General features: G+C 44.4%; 1 protein-coding gene across 2 annotated transcripts in view; it reads right to left on the bottom strand.

The window, feature by feature from the left end:
* Positions 1–23,870, bottom strand: part of SMARCAD1 (SNF2 related chromatin remodeling ATPase with DExD box 1) — a 194,154-nt gene that overhangs the window by 24,182 nt on the left and 146,102 nt on the right. For both annotated transcript variants that reach the window (XM_075351068.1, XM_075351074.1), the window contains 3 exons: positions 11,044–11,232; positions 6,721–6,839; positions 1,083–1,265 (listed from right to left, as the gene is read on the bottom strand). In XM_075351068.1, the coding sequence (XP_075207183.1) occupies positions 1,083–1,265; positions 6,721–6,839; positions 11,044–11,232 (491 nt within the window). The remainder of the gene's footprint in view (positions 1–1,082; positions 1,266–6,720; positions 6,840–11,043; positions 11,233–23,870) is intronic.

Below are 23,870 nucleotides of genomic sequence, written 5' to 3' on the forward strand. Positions count from 1 at the left end.
GGACACCATCTGCAAGGAGTTTGTATGTTCTCCCCGTGTTTGCGTGGGTTTCCTCCGGGTACTCCGGTTTCCTCCCACACTCCAAAAGACATACAGATAGGGACTCTAGATTGTGAGCCCCAATGGGGACAGTGTTGCAAATGTATGTAAAGCGCTGTGGAATTAATAGCGCTATATAAATGAATAAAATTATTATTAAATTATTAAGACCGCCCGCACATGTGCACTACAATGGAATGCTGTATATCAGGGCTCACTGGTGCTGGCCGCAGCTCGTAACGAAAAACTTGGTGACAGGTTCCCTTTAAAATCAGGTTTTGATAGATCCCTGTTCTTTATCTTTTTGAAAAACCTTTACCCACTATGTATTGTATTTAATAGCCCCCTCAGAGGACTTGAAGCTGAGATTGTCCAATCGCTTGGGCTATGCAAAGCACTGCTCTTTAAAGCAGAAATCACAACCTCCTATGAATGCTAACTCATCAGAGATTGACAGAGGGATTTAACAGGTTAACAGCCACGTGTGGGTCTTCCTCCCACTCGCAGCTTTTAGAGGCACACGACAACTGATTAAATCAGCTGTCATGTGTGGGGAAAGATGCAGGCTCGGGCAGGGGCATTACCTTTGACGTACCATTACGTCAAAGTTCATTAAGTTAAACAGGTTGCCCACTTACACCTGAATGTCATCCTACTGAGTGCCCACAATAAACTTCATTTCACCTACAAATTTTCAGCTAATACTAAAGGTTTGGAAACTTGTTACGAACAGAATATTGAATATTTTTTTATCATTAAAAAAATTACATCTAATATCTGTCTCATTTGTTTAATTTGATTATCTACTCAGGACTTGAAAATCTGATGTAGTTATGCAGTAGGTAAAATCTATTGAACATTATGAAGGGCTCACAAACTTCCTAGCACCAATTTACATCAATGTACAAGAGAAGGTTACACAAAGCATTACATATTTTCATTCACCATGTCAACATTTTCAAATCTGAATCCGATCAGTGTTTTACAATAACGCATTAAACATTAGACTAGACAGATAATATCACTAAACAATAAGCCCTTACCTTGTCTGCCCAACTCTGTGGCACCGATCTTCTGCCTGCTTGTCATTGTAAGGATTGCAGTCAATGTCATGAAGAATTACTACGTTTGCTGAAGTAAGATTAATTCCAAGTCCACCCGCTTTAGTAGATAGAAGGAATATGAATATATCCATTTCAGTATTAAACTGATCTATAAGATGTATCCTGTGATGAAAGATAGTTCTTGTGTAAATGATAAGCACTCAGATCAACAAAGCCAAAGATAACAAACCACTAAAGGATTTAAGATCTCGGAGGTAAATATGTGGCAACGTTAATGTGTCTAGAATCAGGTTAAAGTTACTGAAAATGGACGATTTCAAGCATAATAAATGACGCTCAGGTGAAATTGAACAATGATGCATCCCAATAGTCATGGTTAAACTATGGTCCATCTTCTGAAATCCATTAACCCCTTCAGCCCCCGGGCACTTTCCGTTTTTGTTTTTTGCTCCTTTTCTTCCGAGAGCCGTAACTTTTTTATTATTCCATCAATCTTGCCATATGAGGGCTTGTTTTTTGCGGGACGAGTTGTACTTTTAAATGAAATCATAAGTTTTACCATATAGTGTACTGGAAAACGGCAAAAAAATTCCAAGTGCGGAAAAATTGCAAAAAAAGTGGGATCGTACAATAGTTTTTGGGATATTTTATTCACCGTGTTCACTTTATAATAAAACTGATGCATCTATGTGATGCCTCAGGTCGGTGCGAGTTTGTAGACACCAAACATGTATAGGTTTACTTGTATATAAGGGGTTAAAAAAAATTCACAAGTTTGTCCAATAAAAGTGGCGCACGTTTTGCGCCATTTTCCGAAACACGTAGCGTTCTTATTTTTTGGGATCTATTGCTCAGTGATGGCTTATTTTTTGCGTCTCGAGCTGACGTTTATAATTGTACCATTTTTGCGCAGATGCTACGTTTTGATCGCCTGTTATTGCATTTTGCGTAAAACTTGCGGCGACCAAAAAACGTAATTTTGGCGTTTGGAATTTTTTTGCCACTACGCCGTTTACCAATCAGATTAATTGATTTTATATTTTGATAGATCGGGCATTTCTGAATGCGGCGATACCAAATATGTGTATATTTATTTATTTTTTAACCCTTTAATTTTCAATGGGGGGAAAGGGGGGTGATTTGAACTTTTAGGTTTTTTGTTTTTTTTTTATTTTCTAAAACTTTTTTTTTTTACTTTTTTTTATTTTACTAGTTCCCCTAGGGGGCTATAGCAATCAGCAATCCGATCGCTATCTGCTGATCACAGCAATACAGCTGTAAACAGCAGATTCAGTCACTTTGGTTTTCCCTCTGCTCTCGGCCGAGGGAAAACGAAAGTGAAACATCATAGCAACAGGCGTCATCACATGACCCTGTGCTACGATGGCAACCACCGATAGTCACGTGATAACACACGTGACTTCCGGTGGGGGCGGCGGTAAGTAACAAACATGGCCGCGCGCATTTAAATCTTGCTGCCAGACTTTGGCAGCAAGATTTAAGGGGTTAATGGCCGCGGGTGGAAGAGATTCCACCCGCGGCTAGGAGGCACACATGTCAGCTGTTGAAAACAGCTGATATGTGTGCCGATCCACGCCGCCTGCCCGCGGCAGGGGGCGGGGCTTAACGGGACACGATCCTGGACGGATAGATCCGTCCAAGGTCGTGAAGGGGTTAAATTAAATGTGTCTTGTGTAAGAGTGCATGCCCACGATCAGTATTTGCAGCGTCTTGTACACAGCATGCTTCAGCTGCGACCAAAATGCAGCGTTGTACAGTACAAGCATAGTTGATGGGATTTCTAGAAATCCCGTGCCCACTGTACTTGTTGTTTCCACAGCAAACACTGTCCTGTGATGCGTCTTCTCAGACCGCAGCATGTCAATTGTTTGCTGCGGATTCGCATGTGTCCTCCGTAGGGAGAACACAAGCAAGAGACCGCAGCGCACTGAACCCTGATCGTAGATGCGAGCAGCTGCGGTCTCCTGCGTTCACCTGCAGAGGAGACCCGAGGACCCGCAGGTCAGGACTCACTGTGTCCAAGACGCAGTGAGTTCTTATTGTGGGCACATATCCTAAACAGTATTCAATAAAACGTGTATCGTTGCAACAGTGAAAAGTTACCTACTTCTATGTAATGTGTATAAAGTCCTTTCATCATATGGTTCTGCAGTTGCACCATCAGATACTTGTGGCTTTTAGCTCCTCAACAGCCAGTAACAGATATATCCATTATGAACTGGTGTTTTTCTCATACTTTCATTATTATATTTGTTGTGATGACCTTTTGTAAATCACCCAAGGTTTCCAAAAAATTGCAGCAGAAGCAAGGCTGCAATTCTCTGTTGCTAGCAGCAAGTGTCAGTATTAACCCCTTCAAACCAAGGCGATTTTCCTTTTACCATTTTTCTCCTCCCATTCTTCCAAGACCATCAACTTTTTTTTTTTTTTTTTTAAAACGCCAAGTGCGGTGATATGCAAATGCACTTTTTTTGCAATGATTGATGTGGGAGTTTTTTTTTAATTTTTTATTTACCATGCTCACTATATGGCAAAACTGACCTGGCATTATGATGCCTCAAGTTACTACGAGTTTATAGATACCAAACATGTATAGTTTTATGTTTATCTAAGTGCTGAAAAAAATGCAGAAGTTTGTGAAAAAAAATAAATAAATAAATTGCGCTTTTGTCGCAATTTTCTGAGACCCATAGCGTTCTCATTTTTCGTGATCTGGGGGCTCAGTGATGTTTTTTTTTTTTTGCATCTTTGAGCTGGCGCATTTAATTTTACCATTGTTGTGTAGATGTGATTTTTGATTGCCTGTTATTGCATTTTAATGCAATGTTGCAGTGACCAAAAAACTATAATTTTGAAGTTTGGAATTTTTTTTCTCGCTACGCCCTTTGACGAGCAGATTAATTGATTTTATATTTTGATAGATTGGGCATTTCTGAGTGCAGCGATACCAAATGTGTGTGGGGATTACCACAGGCTTGCCGCAAGAGCCCACGGTAACTAGACAGACAAGGCCAAGGAAGTACCACCCCATTCTTGGGCGCGAAGGAGTTAAAAAACCCCCCCAGAACACTTGGTAAGTAACACAGGACCCCTTAGATTCCACACTTGTAGTGTATTTCAGTTTATGTGGCTCTTATGATATACTTTTTTTTTTCTTTGGTACATTGCTTGTAACTAGAGATGAGCGGACGCATTGAAGTTTGGATTCTGCTGAACTTTAGATAAAGCTCAGTTCGGGACCTGGGCTAGACCTAAACCACAATGCAGTCAACGACTGGACAGCTCAGCTCTCCACCAACATACAGCTAGCCATAAAAAGAGCACTTCCGGGTGGGGGGGGGGGGGGGGTGTTGGGAAAGGGCAGGCGTTTTTTCCAGACTACATTCACGAACGTGTTTACCCCCAGTAAGAGTCATTCAGACACTGCAAGCGGCTCACATTGGGCCGAGCACAGCGATGCTCGCTTGAGTGGTTAGCATTAGTAACGTGCAAGAAATAAAATGCTCAATTGCTTGTTACGCTATTCGAGTTAGTCAGTTACTCAAATGAGCTCAACACGAGTAACGAGCATTACGGAAAGTCTTGGGTCTCCGCTGACAGCCAGCCATAAACAAAGTATTTCTGGCGGGAGGGAGAGTATTTTTTTTTTTTTTTTTGAAAGGTTCGGGGGACCCACTACATATGAGAATGTGGTTTAATCCCCCGGGAGAGCCATTCAGACATGGAGACTAAGGACACACGGTGAGTAAAACGGAGCAAGTGGAGTGCGATAAAAATAAAATAAAAAAAATAAATAATAATAATAATCACATTCCACCTGGACCCACGTTACTCTACAGGGCCACTCCCATGAGTGATTTTTTTCCTCAGCCCTAATTGGACAGAGAAAACAATCGCAGCATTCTGTGGGTGAAATCAGATATGTTTTCTCTCGCACCCAAGAAGTCTATGGGAGCGAGAGAAACATGGCATTGCACTCTTATTACAGCGGAGTGCAGTGCAATATACGCATCAGCTAACAATGCAGGAGATAGGGAGATTAGTCCCTCCCTCTGCTCCGCAGCTAACGCCTTCCCCTCCGCAGCTGGGCTGCGATTGCAGGTTGGCATCACAGTGGCATGACACTCAGTTGACACTCGCAGCAGGACGGAAGCCGAGTGTCATGCGATCCACACTCGTGTGGCCCCAGCCTAACTCTCCCTGCGGTGCCTGCAGAAATCATGCAGTAAAGGAAGCCTGTGCATTATGATCGTTGTTTCAGGGACTAAATATCTGAGCACCCTAATGAGTAGTGCTGAGCACTTTTGCCTATCACTAGTTAGTATACATACAGCACCTGAACTCCGTACTTGAACACTGATTTTTTTTGTAAAGTCTCTACTTGTAACTTATTACAATTTTCTTCCTGCTGTAATCATACTTCATGTAGAGATTTGCCAGGAAGCCTGCAGTGGGCTTGCAATATAATATGAACATACAAAACTGTAGGATAAAGCAAGGATTAGGGATAAATGCTCTTAAAGGGTTTTTTCAGGTTTCAGAAACCACCTGTACTCCAGCTGCAGTTTGCTTGACATAAAAATATTGTTCTTCTCTCATCCTCCCTGGGTCCTTCACTAAGTTTCTGCAGCAAATCTGCCAGGTGTGCTTTCCACCCAAGTAAGGGAGTAGATTTCAGACAACCGTAGACTGCCTGTATGCACAGTGTTAAAGTTACAGAGAGATCACAGATGTGCTAAAATGTAGTGGAGCAAAAAGACAGAGGCAAACACCGAGGGAAACGTCACCCCAGCACTACTTTACACCCTCCGCTACATAATACAGTGGAACCTTAGATTAAGAGTAACATGGTTTGAGTGCGTTTTGCAAGACAAACAAAGCTATTTACAACTCTGTAACTTGGTTTAAGAGCAATGCTTTGCAATAAGAGCAAGTTCTCACCGTGCACACTTCCGGTTCTGTCCTTTCACCGCGATCTGACCTGCTCTGGAGGTAACTTTATGTACTGTATACTATATACAATATACCATTGTACAGTACAGTATATACTATATAGCATGTCTATCAATTTGCATTTGTGGATACAGTAATGTACTTTCTTTCTGCTAACCAGTGCAGCACATTGCTTGTACTGAATCTCTCGCACATCAACTATTCTATTGTAAGCTAATGTGCAGTTTAATTTGCTTTATATGTTTTTTACTGTATAGTATTTTGTATTAGTGCACTGTAATAATTTTATATGAATACAGTACATTATTTTGTATTACTGTATTAAGTTTCTATAAACGCAGTAAATATTTTTGGATGGGGAACAAATTGTCTGCGTTTCAATTATTTCCTATCGGAAAAATCGCTTTGATATAAGAGTAACTTGGTTGAAGAGCACACTCCCAGAATGAATTCTACTCGTAATCCGAGGTTCTACTGTACTTCCTTTATGTGACAATTTCAGCTGTATTACCTTTGTCTAGATATAAGTAAGACAAAATGCATTATAGACAGACTGCCATCGGTGCTGAAGACTCATCCTATTGTTTTAGATTAAATAAGGATAAACAAGTGTAAAATGCTGGCAAAATACATTTCCTGGTACCTTTCAGAGATTTGAGTTTTTCCATCTAGCCGAATATATCTGTGCTGGTGGTGCTTGAGGAAAACTTCTAGAATATCTAGCATCATGGTGAACTGGCTGAACAGCACCACTCTGTCACCCTGCAATAAAATTCCAATGCAGTGTTAAACTTTAAGTCAGCCATGAAACAAAAAAAAGAGCATCAAATGTTTTAAAATACTAAAGAACAGTTACTCTCCTCTTTACTCCTCTGCCAATTCAGCGCAGATGCTCAGCTACAAGCTGAACTCACAGACTGTAGCATCTGCATTAAATCAGACAGTGTTTTTTATTATTTTAGATCATGTGCTGCTTCTTACCACAAAACATTCATGTATATAACAATCAGCTCCACAAACACTTCACAAAGGAACGAATATTTTTGCCATTTGAAAGGCCACCTTGGTGAGCCAAAAACAATGTTCTTTGGAGAAACTGACCATTGTTAAATAAATATTGTACATTATATTTGCCAAAAATAAAATCCGCAACCAAACCCTTTGATTCATCAAAGTAGTTTTAAAATTTTGGCGCAAGTGGAGGCTGTGCTAAAATTATGTGAGTTTTGGCGTATAACAGCTTTATCCTGTGGATAGCGTATAAATGTCTGTTGGTAGACAATCACTTTAAGAAATTTCTCATTAACATTTTTAAAAATAAATATAATTTAAAAATTGGCAAGTAGTCTCTTTATGACATTTCTCTCCAGTAGAAATTAGACCCATCTTTGGGACATTACAATGAGTGAGTATTTCCCTAATATTTGATGTTGGCCATGTTTACTAACTACATGGTCCTCTCACTGGGCACATACAGCCATGATATGGACAGTAGGAAGGGGCACACACGCTCAGCTTACTCTATGCTTGAATATGTTTTGCAATAAGGTTTTTGTGGTGCTTTCCGCTCAAATGTATGCTATACACTACTCACAACAACTTAGGGATATATGGGGTGCGGGTGAAATTTAAGGGTAATCCTAAAATGGACGAACATTTTCAGGTGAAATTAATGTGACCCTTTTGAATGCACATGTCCAACTGTTCAATGTTTCAGTACTTTTGTGACAAGCCCCTACTACTTGAACATCATTAATCCATTCATTGTGTCTCTGCATGATCAACACAGGCCTAATTTCATCTACACGGACAACAATGCTCCAGCTCATTGAGGTCACATCATTAGGGAACAGCTGCTGAAGACTGGGGTACCTGAAATGGAGTGGCCTGCACTTTCCCCAGACCTGAATCCCATAGAAAACCTATGGGATCAGCTGAGTCGCCGTGTAGAGGCTCATAACTCTATACCCCAAAACCTCAAAGACCAGAGGGCCGTCCTTCAAGACGAGTGGGATGCAATGTCTCAGCAGACAATAACTCAACTTGTGAATAGCATGAGAAGTCATTTTCAAGCTGTCATTAAAGCTCCAGGGCATATGACAAGTTATTAAGATATTGACTTTTTTTTTTTTAGGCGGTACACCCACCACTGTTGTTGGCTTTTGTTTCAATAAATTGTTTGAGATGAGCGCATCATCATTGCATGATTCTACTTAAATTTTACATAAATTTCACCGGAAATTATATACCCCTAACTTTTTGTGAGTAGTGTATGCATTGCTGCTTTACATACATAATAAGGCCAAAAGCATATCTATTAGCCAGGTAGGTCAGTCCATAATTGCACAATGCTTAGCGACACTCACTAGCTATATTTACTAACCAAATTTAAACAAGATGATCTATAGTTGATCTTCAGTGTTTCTCAACCTATGGTGGGCATAGCCCAGAGGAAACACCATGAACACTTTGGGGGTACATGTTGTGGTTAAGTAACAAAGGATGCCCTGTCACTATGCTGTTCATAGCACTCTGGAGGTTTACTGGACTAGCAGGAAAATGTAGCCAGAGTAGTGGTGTGGCAGGAGCTGAACTGTTGTGGGACATGAAGGGAATCGGGCCGATTATGCAGAGGAAAGTGTGGAGGTTACCATAACGAGTGTGGGGACTGTTATATAATATACTGAGATGGCTATGGATGTGACTACAATGGGTGAGGGGGTAGGCCATTATACAGAAGGGTCTATGGAAGGGACTGTATTGGATGGAGGGGCTATAATGTGGAAGGGTCAAAGAAGGTGAGGTGGTTGGGGACTGAAAACCAAAACAAAATTAATTTAGGCTATGTTCACATCTTTTTGTCAGTGCATCTTGAATGCATCTTAAAATGCACCAAAAACGCACTGCGGCAAAAAAGGCATCAAAAAACGCAATGTGCTTTTACCGTGTTTTGCCCAATGCGTTTTTTTTTTTTTTTTTTTTTTTTTAAGTCAAATCTATTGACTGGATGGCTCAAAAAGGCAGTAAAAACGCAAAAAGAATTGAAACGCTGCATCTTGAAAAACACAGCCAAGGTGCAGCCAACAAAAGAGGCCCAGTGTTTACAGCAAAATAGAAATCTCAAACTTTGCTAGGGGAAGCAAATGCATGCATTTTGGTGCATCTTTGTGACCTCAAAAATGCACAAAAAATGCAGCAATGTGTGAACTTAGCCTTAGAAGTACAGCAAGCAAAAAAAATAAAGAAAAACTCCTAAAATGTATACATTTTATTAATATCAATTTAAAATAAGAAATGCTCCCAAAATTATAAATTTTCACAGAAATACACCAACCAAAATATGTGATATCAAAAAATAATAAACCAAAAACAAAAAACAAGGGGAGAAATCCCTAGTCGACCCTGCTCTCGCTCCTACCTTGCTGCGGAGGTCAGCACCCTAATCCTGCGCTGATGGCGCCCCCACTCACTGTCAACTGTCCCTACAGGCCCTAAACCGATGGACAGGGTAGCCATTAAGTGGAACGATGTATAGAAAGAGACTATAATGGGTGGAGTGCTACTATAGGGAGGGGTCTATGGATCTAACGCTACTGGTCAGAGAGGCTATTAGAAGGAGGGAACTATATGCATATAATGTTTTGGGGTGCTATTGTAGAGAGGGAAGTTAGGAAGTAACTATATTGGATGTGGAGCTTTTTATACGGAGGGGACTACGAATGTAATTGCAGTGAGCAGGGCTGTAGTGTGATTATAATGAGGGTAGGAGGTCTATAGATGTGATGTTACTGGGGGATGATATGTACACAAATGTTATGGGGTCTGGGTTCAGTGTAAATATAGGTGGAATCTGGTCTGCCTCAATATAAAAGTATAGGATGGTGTTTGCATTAACAGCGTTTACCCTCAGGTGTTTTCTGGTGTGGTCTGCATTAATTTTGGAGGCCAAATATACTTATGCTGTACATATGTGCTTGTTATGAGTAGGTAGAGCTATTGGTAAAATATAATGTCATGCCAAGGACCCCAATTTAAGTTAAGGTAGGTAGCAGGCAAACATTTTTGCACAATGGGCTATGCATCACAGCCATGTCACAGTACTGGATCAAGCCTTGGGGTACATCGTTGGAGCATTGTCAGTAGGGGCTACTTGGCTTGGAAAAGCAAAAAAACGGAGAATTGTGGTTTAAGGGATAACAATAAATATTTTATTAACTGGCAAATACCATATTATAACACTCATAATTTGCATATGGAGAGCAGGGGTCAAAAAGGGTATCCAGGTATTCAGTATATAGTTAATTAAATCACAATATTGCTACAAGGAAGTACATGTCCACAGAGGATACAGGGAATAAAGTGTCATGTGCAATACAATTACTATTACCACAGAAACAGGGGGATTACATAAACATTGCACACAGTCCCATGTAAAGTGCTATGCACCAAGGCTTAGTGTGCATCCCCTCCACCTCTGGGTACTGGTATACACATGACTGTTACTTGATTTGTTATATATGTGCTGCTAAAACTCTTGTCTGATCCACTAGGATATGCATAGCACTTTACATGGGACTGTTTATGTAATCCCCGTGTTTCTGTGGTAATAGTAATTGTATTGCACATGACACTTTATTCCCTGTATCCTCTGTGGACATGTACTTCCTTGTAGCAATATTGTGATTTAATTAACTATATACTGAATACCTGGATACCCTTTTTGACCCCTGCTCTCCATATGCAAATTATGAGTGTTATAATATGGTATTTGCCAGTTAATAAAATATTTATTGTTATCCCTTAAACCACAATTCTCCGTTTTTTTTGCTGAATTATGCCTGTGGTGGGTTATTTACCTATTTGTTTTACAATATGATATGCCCTGCTATAGTACTTTGGATCGTTCTTCTGTTTATTGGCTTGGAAAAGGTTGAAAACGCAGATTGACAGTATTATAATTGAATACCTTTTTCTTGCCGTCAGACAACAGTTTTTCAAGAACTGCAAATTTTCCAGAATCTAACATCAGTTCTTTCTCAAGCTTATATTGAGAGAGGCTTGAAAATTCAGAGCAAAGTCTGTGCAGCTCAAAGTCTGTCATAACTTCCATATCCTCGAAGATAAGATCAGCATTGGCTTCACAATGTGTTGGCTCCTAAATGAATGAAGAAATAAAGAAAACAAATTGTACAGATGATTATTTTCTGTAGTGTTTGAAATAATACATCTCATTCCATAGGGAAACCCATTCGAATATTTCCACATGAGAAAATAGAAGGGACTCATTACCCCCTTAGTGTCAGAGCCAATTTTGACCTTAAAGGGGTGTTCTGAAAGCTGAAGAAATTTTAATCTAAATCTCTATTTGATGATCCAATGTAAATTAATTTCTAACATGGATGTATTAAAAATGTATTGCCCTTCCCAGACTACACTAACTACTATTGATTTTTTTCCCCCTACTTCGTGTCAGAAGAAACAGCAGAAACCCCCACAAGTGACCCTATTTTGGAAATTACGTCCCTAAAGGATTTTATCCAGGGGTATATTACACAGAATTTGATAACAGTTTGTCACATTGAAAATATTAATTTTTTTGTTTTCACAAACCTGTTTTAGCCCCATATTTTTCACTTTTCCAAGACGTAATATGACTCCAAAGTTTGTTACCGACCTTCTTATGAGTGCGGCAATACCATAAGTAGTCAAAAGTTCTGTTTGGACAAGTGACAGAGCTCGGAAGGGAAAGAGGACCATTTATATTTTAGAACACAAATTTGGTTGATCTAGATTGTGGGCAGCATGCTTAAACTGCAGAAAACCCCCAAAAGAGACCCCACTGTGGAAATTGCACCTCTCAATAAATCAATCTATGGCTGCAGTGATCATATTGTAACATACATACATTTTTCTGGAGAATTGCAAGGATGCCACACTAGTGCCCATACATTGTGCCCAGCTTGTGGTCCTGGAGACAGGCACCCCATACATTTTTCATTGGACTCTCCCAATTATCGTAATGCCACACACGTGGTAACTTACTGTTATTTAGGCACAGTAGGGAATTTAGATTTGGGAGCACAGATGTCACTGGATTTTGAGGGTGGGAGCAAAATCGCTTTTCCAGAGTGTTTTGTTCTACCAGTAATGTGGGAGCTCCTGATATTTACAGTGACAGATGACGGACCTAAGTTGATCGCTTTCATTTCATGCTGGGATCACATTCTTGTGTTCTACGCTGAGTTACTACATCACAGTTTCTGTGTAAATCCCATAAGAAGTGCGACTTAGGCTAAACCCTCAATGGAACCACTTACTTTACAGAGGAAGATAGAGACACTTTGGACTCATTTTAGAGTCTTTCCTGGTGGTATAAACCTTTAAGGGTTCACAGTGCTGTGGTCGTCGACACTAGTGCGCAAAAAAAAAATGGCTAAAGTGACAGAATATTGCTAGAATAGAGAGCAGACTGAGTCCAAAGTGACTCAATGTACCTCATAGTGAGTGGTTCCATAGGGGATTTAATCTGAATTGTGGTTTTTGGGATCTACACGGAAACCCCGACGTTAAGCGCAAAGCACAGGGTACATAATAAATGTGAGCTAAGTCTTAGGGCGGCTTTGCACGTTGCAACATCGCACGTGCGATGTCAGTGGGGTCAAATCGAAAGTGACGCACATCCGGCGTCACTTCCGACATCGTAGTGTGTAAATCCTAGATGATACGGTTAACGAGCGCAATAGCGTCGTTATCGTATCATCGGTGTATTCTCTGACATTTCCATAATGCCGGTGCAGCGACAGGTACGTTGTTGTTTCTCGTTCCTGCGGCAGCACACATCGCTGTGGGTGAAGCCGCAGGAGCGAAGAACATCACCTTACCTGCCGCCGGCGGCTATACGGAAGGAAGGAAGTGGGCGGGATGTTTACATCCTGCTCATCTCCGCCCCTCCGCTTTGATTGGCCGCCTGCCGTGTGACGTCGCTCTGACGTTGTACGCCCCGCCCCCTTAGGAAGGAGGCGGCTCCCCGGCCAGAGCGACGTCGCAGGACAGGTGAGTGCATGTGAAGCTGGCGTAGTGATAATGTTCGCTACGCCAGGAATCACAAGATATCGCTGCTGCGACGGGGGTGGGGGACTATCGCGTGAGACATCGCAGCATCGGCTTGAGATGTCGCAACGTGCAAAGCCCGCCTTACTCTTGTTTTTGGGAGGTAGAATTAAAAATTAGACATCAGTACAAGAATAGTTCTTATTTTTACACAGTTCACTGCGCAGTATTACTGATAAAAAAATAAAAAAATAAAGTTTCTCAATCACTATCTTCGAGACCTGTAACTTTACATTTTTGACAGAGCTGTATAAAAACTCATTTTTTGTGCAACAAGTTGGAGAGATATTTTTGATACCATTTTGAGGTATATAGCATTAACCGCTTTTTATTAAGACGCAGATAAAACAAGAATTCACATTGTTTTTAGATAAATTTTTTGAGCAGCTCACCACGTGGTAAAAGTGATTATCAATTTATTCTTTGGGTCAGTACAATTACAGAGATACTAGATTTATATGTGGGTTTTTTTATGCATAGCCACTGTTACACACTAAACAATATTTTATAGAAATTTGTTTTTGCATAGCCATATTCTGAGAGCTGTAACTTATTTTTTTCGCTGAATGGACCATTGGAGCTTGTTTTTGTGGGACAGTTTTACGCTTTCATTTATACTTTTTTTTTTTTTTTACATATGCAATTTTTTTATCGCTTTATATTTACTTTTCTGTGTGTCTGTAGGATGAAAAGGCTACATTTTTGGAGGTTTCATTTTATTATTTTTTTTGTACAGCTTTCATAGTTCAGAATAAATAACATGAGTTTTATAGTAAGGATTATTCTGGATACGTCACTACCAATTACATATACATTTTATTTTTGTTTTAACACATACACTGCATTTTCAATGGCAAAATGGGTTTTTCTGATTTGTATGCTGATAGCAGGATCTAACAGGCCAATTACTGGGGGTCATCAGATGACCTCAGAGAGCCATGGCAATAATAAGCACCCACAAGTATGATCGTGAGGGGCTGATCCTGTTAAAGGGGGTCTTTTAACCTCCTTTTAAGTTCTTAGTTACCACTGTCATGATTAGCAACGGTGTTAATCAGCCCCGATCGGTTCCAAAACTGGTCGAGGTCGATGCCTTTGGGAGGAGGAGGGGAAGTAGTGCTATTTACTTATTTCTCAGCATCATTAAAAAGCAGCGCTGAGGAATAAGGCATCTGAACTGATGATAAAAAGTGTATTGGCGGTCGTTAAAGTTTTGTTTGTTTTAATGTTTTGTTTATTGAAGCAAAAAATAAGAATACAAAGTCAACAGAAATCACAGTCTTAACCAATATTATTGCAACTCTATCGTATGCTTCCCATTGTATCTGTATAACTCAGACTACTTGTGCACTGTCTGAGTTTATCCAAATAAAAGACTTAGCCTTCCGGCTTTGGGGAAAGTCCGATCCAGATTATTAGCCTGGTTTCTGGATTAACATGAAACAATTTTTAACAGTAAGTACCATAGGAATTAGGGGTAGGTGGAGTAGCTAGAATCTAGAAGAGCGAATTTATATCGCATGAAACTCAGTTAAGGGATTAGAGTTAATGGGTTCAAGAGACGGAGAAAGAAGGGGAAGAGATAGGAGAGAAAGGAGAAAGGATAGGATTTTGGTCTTGGGTCCACTCATTTCATGGTTGGTAAGGTCCGATAGCTGTCCTTCATCTCATTGGTGGGGGGTAGGATGACTCACATTTCCCTATGTTGCCGTCTGCGAAGTAACTACTGAAAATTGGGGTTTAGACTTATAGGCCTGCCAAGCCTTCCAAACCTGGTGGAAAGAGAGCACATTCTGACGTGAAAGGGCCGAAAGTTCTTCGACATGGTATAATTGATCAATCTTCAGCAAGAGCTGCATGAGAGTGGGAATTTTCGTTGTGGCCACAGTTGGGCAATGAGAAGTTTACAAGCTGAGCCTATGAATGACGCTAGTTTCGAAGTAGCTTTATCTTTAGGCCACATTGGGAAGTTCAGAAGCATTTGTCTAGGGTCCAGGACCCCCTTTTTGCCTGTGAGGTCAAATATTAACTGTGATGCTATCCGCCAGAAGGTCTGGATAATCGGACATTCCCACCACACATGTAAATATGTTCCCTTGTCCCTCTCGCAACGCCAGCATTGATCTGAGGTGGAGGAGCTCCACGTACTCGACGAGATGGGGACAATGTACCATCTCGCAATCACTTTGAAGGAATTCTCTTGAACTCTCACACAACATGACGGACCGTGTGAGGCATTATAAATTTGGCTCGTTTGAAGATCGGTAAATGTAGTTTTCAGGTCCCTTTCCCATCTTAGTATATATGCTCTCTTTACCACCAGTTTTTTTGTAAGCAGGGTATGGTATAGATTAGAAAGAACTTTTCTGGGAGCCCGGGTTTGCATGCAGAAAGATTCAAATGTAGTTAAAGGTCTGTCGAGATGGGTGTGGGGTAATAATGGGTGGATCACATGTTTTAATTTCGTATGATGGAGAAATGTGAGCTTAGCGAGGAGAGGGTTCATACCCATCTCCTGTTCAGATATCAAAGAGCCATCCACCAAAAGATCAGCTAACGGAACATTCACATTGGTCAGGAATGTGGCCTTCGTGGACGCGGCTTGATTGACATCAGCGTCTAGTATGTCTGAAACTTGGGTTAGAGGGGAAAGAGGTGGGGCCAATATCTCCCTATTTTCCTTCCATTTGTGCATAAGGGTTCTCGTTAGTTCATTTGTAATGGTTCTTTTATCTTTCTGGTTAGGAGGGGAGAGTAACATAGCTTGTAGAGGGGCGGGGGCTAAGTATTCTTCTATAGATATCCACAATTTACTCGGTGGGCGTCTGATCCAGTCTACCGTTCTGGAGAGGACGGCGGCTTGGTAATATAACGATATATTGGGTAAACCCATGCCCCCTTTGTCTTTTGGAAGGTTCAATGTTTGAAAATTGATTCTTGGTTTATGTTTATTCCAGACATAGTTGGAGATTAAAGAGTTACATTGAGAAAGGAAAGCTGTGGGGATTGGTATGGGTAACATTTGAAAGAGGTAGATAAACTTTGGGAGTATAATGCTTTTAACTAAGTTTTTCCGGCCCATCCACGAAAGAAAGGGAGCCTTCCACGAGGCTATTTGTGCGGTAAGATTAGGAAGAAGGGGTTTGTAGTTGAGATCAAACAAGGACTTGAAGGTTTTCCCAAGTTTAATGCCTAGGTATGTTATGTGACTATTTGGCCACCGAAAAGGAAACGAGTTTTGGAGAGACTTTGTAACTTTACTGGCGATATTAATGCTTAATGCTTCTGATTTAGATAGGTTAATTTTGAAGTTAGACCAGTGGCCGTATTCCTCTAGTAATTTCATAAAGGCAGGGAAACCCCTTTCCGGCCTGGACATTACCACCAACAAGTCGTCGGCAAATGCGGCAGACTTGTGGTGAACTCCCTGCAGGTTGAACCCCTCAATTTCCCGGTCCTGCTGGATGGAAGTTAGCAGTGGCTCCATGACCAAGACAAAGAGTAGGGGGGATAAGGGGCATCCCTGCCTTGTGCCATTTTTAATGTCGAGGGGGTCGGTGAGAGTATTATTTATCTTAATCCTGGCCGTGGGGGATGTGTACATCTGTAGGATTGCGCGTATGATATCTGGAGGGAAATGGAAGGCCTCCAGCGGCGTCCCCTGCAAGAAGGTCCAGTCCACCCTGTCAAACGCTTTCTCAGCGTGCGTTCCCAGCAGCACCAGAGGCAGCTTATGGGTCCTGGCGTGTTGCATTAAGTTTATTACTCTTAGCGCGTTATCCTTCCACTCTCTACCTCTAACAAACCCCGATTGTTCAGGGGAGATGAGATCTGGAAGGATATCGGCCACTCGGTTAGCAATTAAGCTAGCATATATCTTTAGGTCCACATTCAAGAGTGAGATGGGCCTATAGTTTCCACAACACTCCGGATCTTTCCCACCTTTGTGTATTAATGATATATGCGCCTCTAGTGCTTGCTTGGGAATAGGATCGCCATGCAGTAAAGTGTTGCATGATGCTAAGAGATGTTCCCCCAGGATGTCAAAAAATTTTTTATAATAGATAATGGGAAGGCCATCTGGACCTGGAGCCTTCCCCACGGGGCTCCTGGACAGGACGGACTGAACCTCAGCTCGAGAGAACGGTTTTCCTAGGGTCGCCTGCTGTATTTTAGAGAGTTTCGGGAGATTTAACTTAGCTAGGTAGTTTTGTATACCACATTTCCTCTTGTCCCTTTCCGTAGCCGACTCCTCTGGCCGAATTTGATATAAATTTTTATAAAAACGAAGGAATTCGTCCGAGATTTGGGAATAATCTTGCGTACGATGACCCTGTGAGGTTTTAATTGCATGTATAAAAGTGCGAGCCTGTCTTTTTTTTATCAGGGACGAAGGGAATTTTGTTTACTTACCGTAAATTCCTTTTCTTCTAGCTCCAATTGGGAGACCCAGACAATTGGGGTGTATAGCTTCTGCCTCCGGAGGCCACACAAAGTATTACACTTAAAAGTGTAAAGCCCCTCCCCTTCTGCCTATACACCCCCCGTGCATCACGGGCTCCTCAGTTTTGGTGCAAAAGCAAGAAGGAGGAAAAGTTATAAATTGGTTTAAAGTAAATTCAATCCGAAGGAATTTCGGAGAACTGAAACCATTCAACATGAACAACATGTGTACACAAAGAACAACAGCCCGAAGGGAACAGGGGCGGGTGCTGGGTCTCCCAATTGGAGCTAGAAGAAAAGGAATTTACGGTAAGTAAACAAAATTCCCTTCTTCTTTGTCGCTCCATTGGGAGACCCAGACAATTGGGACGTCCAAAAGCAGTCCCTGGGTGGGTGAAATAATACCTCGTAATAGAGCCGTAAAACGGCCCTTTCCTACAGGTGGGCAACCGCCGCCTGAAGGACTTGCCTACCTAGGCTGGCATCCGCCGAAGCATAGGTATGCACCTGATAGTGTTTCGTGAAAGTGTGCAGGCTCGACCAGGTAGCCGCCTGACACACCTGCTGAGCCGTAGCCTGGTGCCGCAAAGCCCAGGACGCACCCACGTCTCTGGTAGAATGGGCTTTCAGCCCTGAGGGAACCGGAAGCCCAGAAGATCGGTAAGCTTCGAGAATTGGTTCCTTGATCCACCGAGCCAGGGTTGATTTGGAAGCTTGTGACCCTTTACGCTGGCCAGCGACAAGGACAAAGAGTGCATCCGAGCGGCGCAGGGGCGCCGTACGAGAAATGTAGAGTCTGAGTGCTCTCACCAGATCTAACAAGTGCAAATCCTTTTCACACTGGTGAACTGGATGAGGACAAAAAGAGGGTAAGGAGATATCCTGATTGAGATGAAAGGGGGATACCACCTTAGGGAGAAATTCCGGAACCAGACGCAGAACCACCTTGTCCTGGTGAAACACCAGGAAAGGGGCTTTGCATGACAGCGCCGCTAGCTCAGACACTCTCCGAAGTGATGTGACTGCTACTAGGAAGACCACTTTCTGCGAAAGGCGTGAGAGAGAAATATCCTTCATTGGCTCGAAAGGTGGTTTCTGAAGAGCCATCAGCACCCTGTTCAGATCCCAGGGTTCTAACGGCCGCTTGTAAGGAGGGACTATGTGACAAACCCCCTGCAGGAACGTGCGTACCTGTGGAAGTCTGGCCAGGCGCTTCTGAAAAAACACAGAGAGCGCTGAGACTTGTCCCTTAAGGGAGCCGAGCGACAACCCTTTTTCCAATCCGGATTGAAGGAAGGAAAGAAAAGTGGGCAAGGCAAATGGCCAGGGAGTAAAACCCTGATCAGAGCACCAGGATAAGAAGATTCTCCACGTCCTGTGGTAGATCTTGGCGGACGTTGGTTTCCTAGCCTGTCTCATAGTGGCAATGACCTCTTGAGATAACCCTGAAGACGCTAGGATCCAGGACTCAATGGCCACACAGTCAGGTTGAGGGCCGCAGAATTCAGATGGAAAAACGGCCCTTGAGACAGCAAGTCTGGTCGGTCTGGTAGTGCCCACGGTTGGCCCACCGTGAGATGCCACAGATCCGGGTACCACGACCTCCTCGGCCAGTCTGGAGCGACGAGTATGGCGCGGCGGCAGTCGGACCTGATCTTGCGTAACACTCTGGGCAACAGTGCCAGAGGAGGAAACACATAAGGGAGTTGAAACTGCGACCAATCCTGAACTAAGGCGTCTGCCGCCAGAGCTCTGTGATCTTGAGACCGTGCCATGAATGTTGGGACCTTGTTGTTGTGCCGGGACGCCATTAGGTCGACGTCCGGCATCCCCCAGCGGCAACAGATCTCCTGAAACACGTCCGGGTGAAGGGACCATTCCCCCGCGTCCATGCCCTGGCGACTGAGAAAGTCTGCTTCCCAGTTTTCTACGCCCGGGATGTGAACTGCGGATATGGTGGAGGCCGTGGCTTCCACCCACATCAGAATCCGCCGGACTTCCTGGAAGGCTTGCCGACTGCGTGTTCCCCCTTGGTGGTTGATGTATGCCACCGCTGTGGAGTTGTCCGACTGAATTCGGATCTGCTTGCCTTCCAGCCACGGCTGGAACGCCTTTAGGGCAAGATACACTGCCCTTATCTCCAGAACATTGATCTGAAGGGAGGACTCTGTCGGAGTCCAGGTTCCCTGAGCCCTGTGGTGGAGAAAGACCCGACCCCACCCTGACAGGCTCGCGTCCGTCGTGACCACAGCCCATGATGGGGGAAGGAAGGATTTCCCCTTCGACAGAGAAGTGGGGAGAAGCCACCACTGAAGGGAAGCCTTGGCTGCCCGTGAAAGGGAGACGTTCCTGTCGAGGGACGTCGACTTCCTGTCCCATTTGCGGAGAATGTCCCATTGAAGTGGACGCAGATGAAACTGCGCAAAAGGAACTGCCTCCATTGCTGCTACCATCTTCCCTAGGAAGTGCATGAGGCGCCTCCGGGGGTGTGACTGGCCTTGAAGGAGAGATTGCACCCCTGTCTGTAGTGAACGCTGTTTGTCCAGCGGAAGCTTCACTATCGCTGAGAGAGTATGAAACTCCATGCCAAGATATGTCAGTGATTGGGCCGGTGTCAGATTTGACTTTGGAAAATTGATGATCCACCCGAAACTCTGGAGAGTCTCCAGAGCAATGTTCAGGCTGTGTTGGCATGCCACTTGAGAGGGTGCCTTGACCAGCAGATAGTCTAAGTAAGGGATCACCGAGTGTCCCTGAGAGTGTAGGACTGCTACCACTGCTGCCATGACCTTGGTGAAGACCCGTGGAGCTGTCGCCAGGCCGAAAGGCAGTGCCACGAACTGAAGGTGTTCGTCCCCTATGGCGAAACGCAGGAAGCGCTGATGCTCTGGTGCAATCGGTACGTGGAGATAAGCATCTTTGATGTCGATTGATGCCAGGAAGTCGCCTTGGGACATTGAGGCGATGACGGAGCGGAGCGATTCCATCCGGAACCGCCTGGTTTTTACGTGTTTGTTGAGCAGTTTTAGGTCCAGAACAGGACGGAAGGATCCGTCCTTTTTCGGTACCACGAACAAGTTGGAGTAAAAACCGTGACCCTGTTGCTGAAGAGGAACAGTGATCACCACTCCTTCCACCTTCAGAGTGCACACCGCCTGAAGAAGAGCATCGGCTCTCTCGGGGGGCGGAGATGTTCTGAAAAATCGAGTCGGAGGACGAGAGCTGAACTCTATCCTGTAACCGTGGGATAGAATGTCTCTCACCCATCGGTCTTTTACCTGTGGCAGCCAGGCGTCGCAAAAGCGGGAAAGCCTGCCACCGACCGAGGATGCGGTGTGAGGAGGCCGAGAGTCATGAGGAGGCCGCCTTGGGAGCGGTTCCTCCGGCGGTCTTTTTAGGACGTGACTTAGACCGCCATGAATCGGAGTTCCTCTGATCCTTTTGAGGCCTTTTGGACGAGGAGAACTGAGACCTTCCCGCGGGCCGAAAGGACCGAAACCTCGATTGTACCTTCCGTGGTTGAGGTCTGTTTGGTTTGGACTGGGGTAAGGATGAGTCCTTTCCCTTGGATTGTTTAATGATTTCATCCAATCGCTCACCAAACAGGCGGTCGCCAGAAAATGGCAAACCGGTTAAGAACTTTTTGGAAGCGGAGATTGCCTTCCATTCACGTAGCCACATGGCCCTGCGGACTGCCACCGAATTGGCGGATGCTACCGCCGTACGGCTCGTAGAGTCCAGGACAGCATTAATGGCGTAGGACGCAAATGCCGACGCCTGAGAGGTTAACGACACCACTTGCGGAGCAGATGTACGTGTGACTGCATTAATCTGCGCATGACAAGCTGAGATAGCTTGGAGTGCCCAGACGGCTGCGAATGCTGGGGCAAAAGACGCGCCGATAGCTTCATAGATGGATTTCAACCATAGCTCCATCTGTCTGTCAGTGGCATCCTTGAGTGAAGCCCCATCTTCCACTGCAACTATGGATCTAGCCGCCAGTCTGGAGACAGGAGGATCCACCTTAGGACACTGAGCCCAGCCCTTGACAACGTCAGGGGGGAAGGAATAACGTGTATCCTTAAGGCGCTTGGAAAAACGCTTATCTGGACAAGCCCGGTGTTTCTGGACTGCCTCTCTGAAGTCAGAGTGATCCAGAAATATACTCAATGTACGCTTGGGAGACCTGAAGCGGAATTTCTCCTGCTGAGAAGCTGACTCCTCAATTGTAGGAGCTGGTGGAGAAATATCCAACACCTGATTGATGGTTGCTATAAGGTCATTCACTATGGCGTCACCATCAGGTGTATCCAGGTTGAGAGCGGTCTCAGGATCAGAATCCTGATCTGCTACCTCCGCTTCATCATCCAGAGAGTCCTCCTGCTGAGACCCTGAATAGTGTGATGAAGTCGAGTGAATTTCCCAGCGAGCCCGCTTAGGCGGCCTGGGACTGCGGTCCATGTCAGAGACCTCACCCCGGGACCCATGGGTCACCCCAGGAGCACTTTGCTGCTCCAATTGAGGGGGGCCTGGGGTCAATGATTGAACAGTGCCCGGGGCCTGAGTTACCGGTCTGGACTGTAAGGCTTCTAGTATCCTAGCAGACCATTTATCCATACTCTCAGACAGTTTGTCAGCAAATACTGCAAACTCCGTCCCTGTCACCTGGACAGTGGTAGCAGGTGGTTCCACCTGGGCCACCAGTAGCAGAGGCTCCGGCTGAGTAAGTGCCACAGGGGCCGAGCATTGCACACAGTGAGGGTCAGTGGAACCTGCCGGTAGTATAGCCGCACATGAAGTACAGGTTGCAAAGTAAGCCTGTGCTTTGGCACCCTTGCTTTTTGCGGACGACATGCTGTTGTCTCCTCTGAGTACAATCCAGGAGGGTATATAGCCAAAAATCAACAGTGCGACCGAACAGTGTAAAAGTATAGCATATAAGCATATATATATATGTACACTCCGGCACTCAGTGGGGCCAGCACCTCAGGTGCTGCTTACCGACCGCTAAAAAGCGGTTGTGTGATCACCAGATTCCCTGCCTGGGCCTCCCAGAGCCTGTTGTCTCTCCTCTCCAGCGTCAGAAGTGCTGACAGGAATGGCTGCCGGCGTTCTGTGGGGAGGAGGGGGCCGTGGGCGTGCCCTAGAAAAGTGCGGGAATCTGGAGCCCCACTGTGCTGAATGAGGGGGGAGGAGGATACAGAGTATGCTCCAGCCCTCAGCGCTGATGTCCTGTGCAGCGTCCCGCCTTTCCCCTGACTGACAGGCCTGGGGGCGGGAATATGCGATACTAGGCCGCAAAAGCCGGGGACTAAAGTTATAAGCGCAGCCGGCATATGAGCGCGGCCGGCGCGGTAGTCCCCGGCGCACTAACACACCCAGCAGTGCTGCAGTGTATATGGCACAAGCGCTCCATGCGCGGTCCCCACGGGGACACAGAGTACCTCAAAGTAGCAGGGCCTTGTCCCTGACGATACCCGGCTCCTGTCCAGCAGAATCCCCAGGGGCTGCGGAGGGAGCACGGTCCCAGTGCCTAGAGACCGATTAGGATCCCACTTCACCCAGAGCCCATTAAGGGATGGGGAAGGAAAACAGCATGTGGCTCCTGCCTATGTACCCGCAATGGGTACCTCAACCTTAACAGCAACGCCGACCAGAGTGGGGTGAGAAGGGAGCATGCTGGGGGCCCTGTTATGGGCCCTCTTTTCTTCCATCCGACATAGTCAGCAGCTGCTGCTGACTAAGATGTGGAGCTATGCGTGCATGTGTGCCTCCTTCGCACAAAGCATAAAAACTGAGGAGCCCGTGATGCACGGGGGGTGTATAGGCAGAAGGGGAGGGGCTTTACACTTTTAAGTGTAATACTTTGTGTGGCCTCTGGAGGCAGAAGCTATACACCCCAATTGTCTGGGTCTCCCAATGGAGCGACAAAGAAATCATAAGTTTAGAGGCTTTATCCCCGTGGAGGAACATACGATTCCTCCAACCGAGATAAAATTTAGCCGACTGTTTATTGAGCATATCCCTAAGTTCCACACGTTTCGCAGTCAGTTGTTCTAATGTCTGTTGGGATAGGGACTTTTTATGCTGAGCCTCCAGCGTGGCAATCTCAGCATACAAAGTCTGCAAGAACGATTTCCTCTGCTTGTTGAGGTATGAGGAAATGGAGATCAACTCTCCCCTAATGGGCGGTCGTTAAAGTTTTAATGCAGACTAAAAGTCAGAGTAATGTAACTTGAC

The sequence above is a fragment of the Anomaloglossus baeobatrachus genome, chromosome 1, assembly GCF_048569485.1.
Source record: "Anomaloglossus baeobatrachus isolate aAnoBae1 chromosome 1, aAnoBae1.hap1, whole genome shotgun sequence".
NCBI classification, from domain to species: Eukaryota; Metazoa; Chordata; class Amphibia; order Anura; family Aromobatidae; genus Anomaloglossus; species Anomaloglossus baeobatrachus.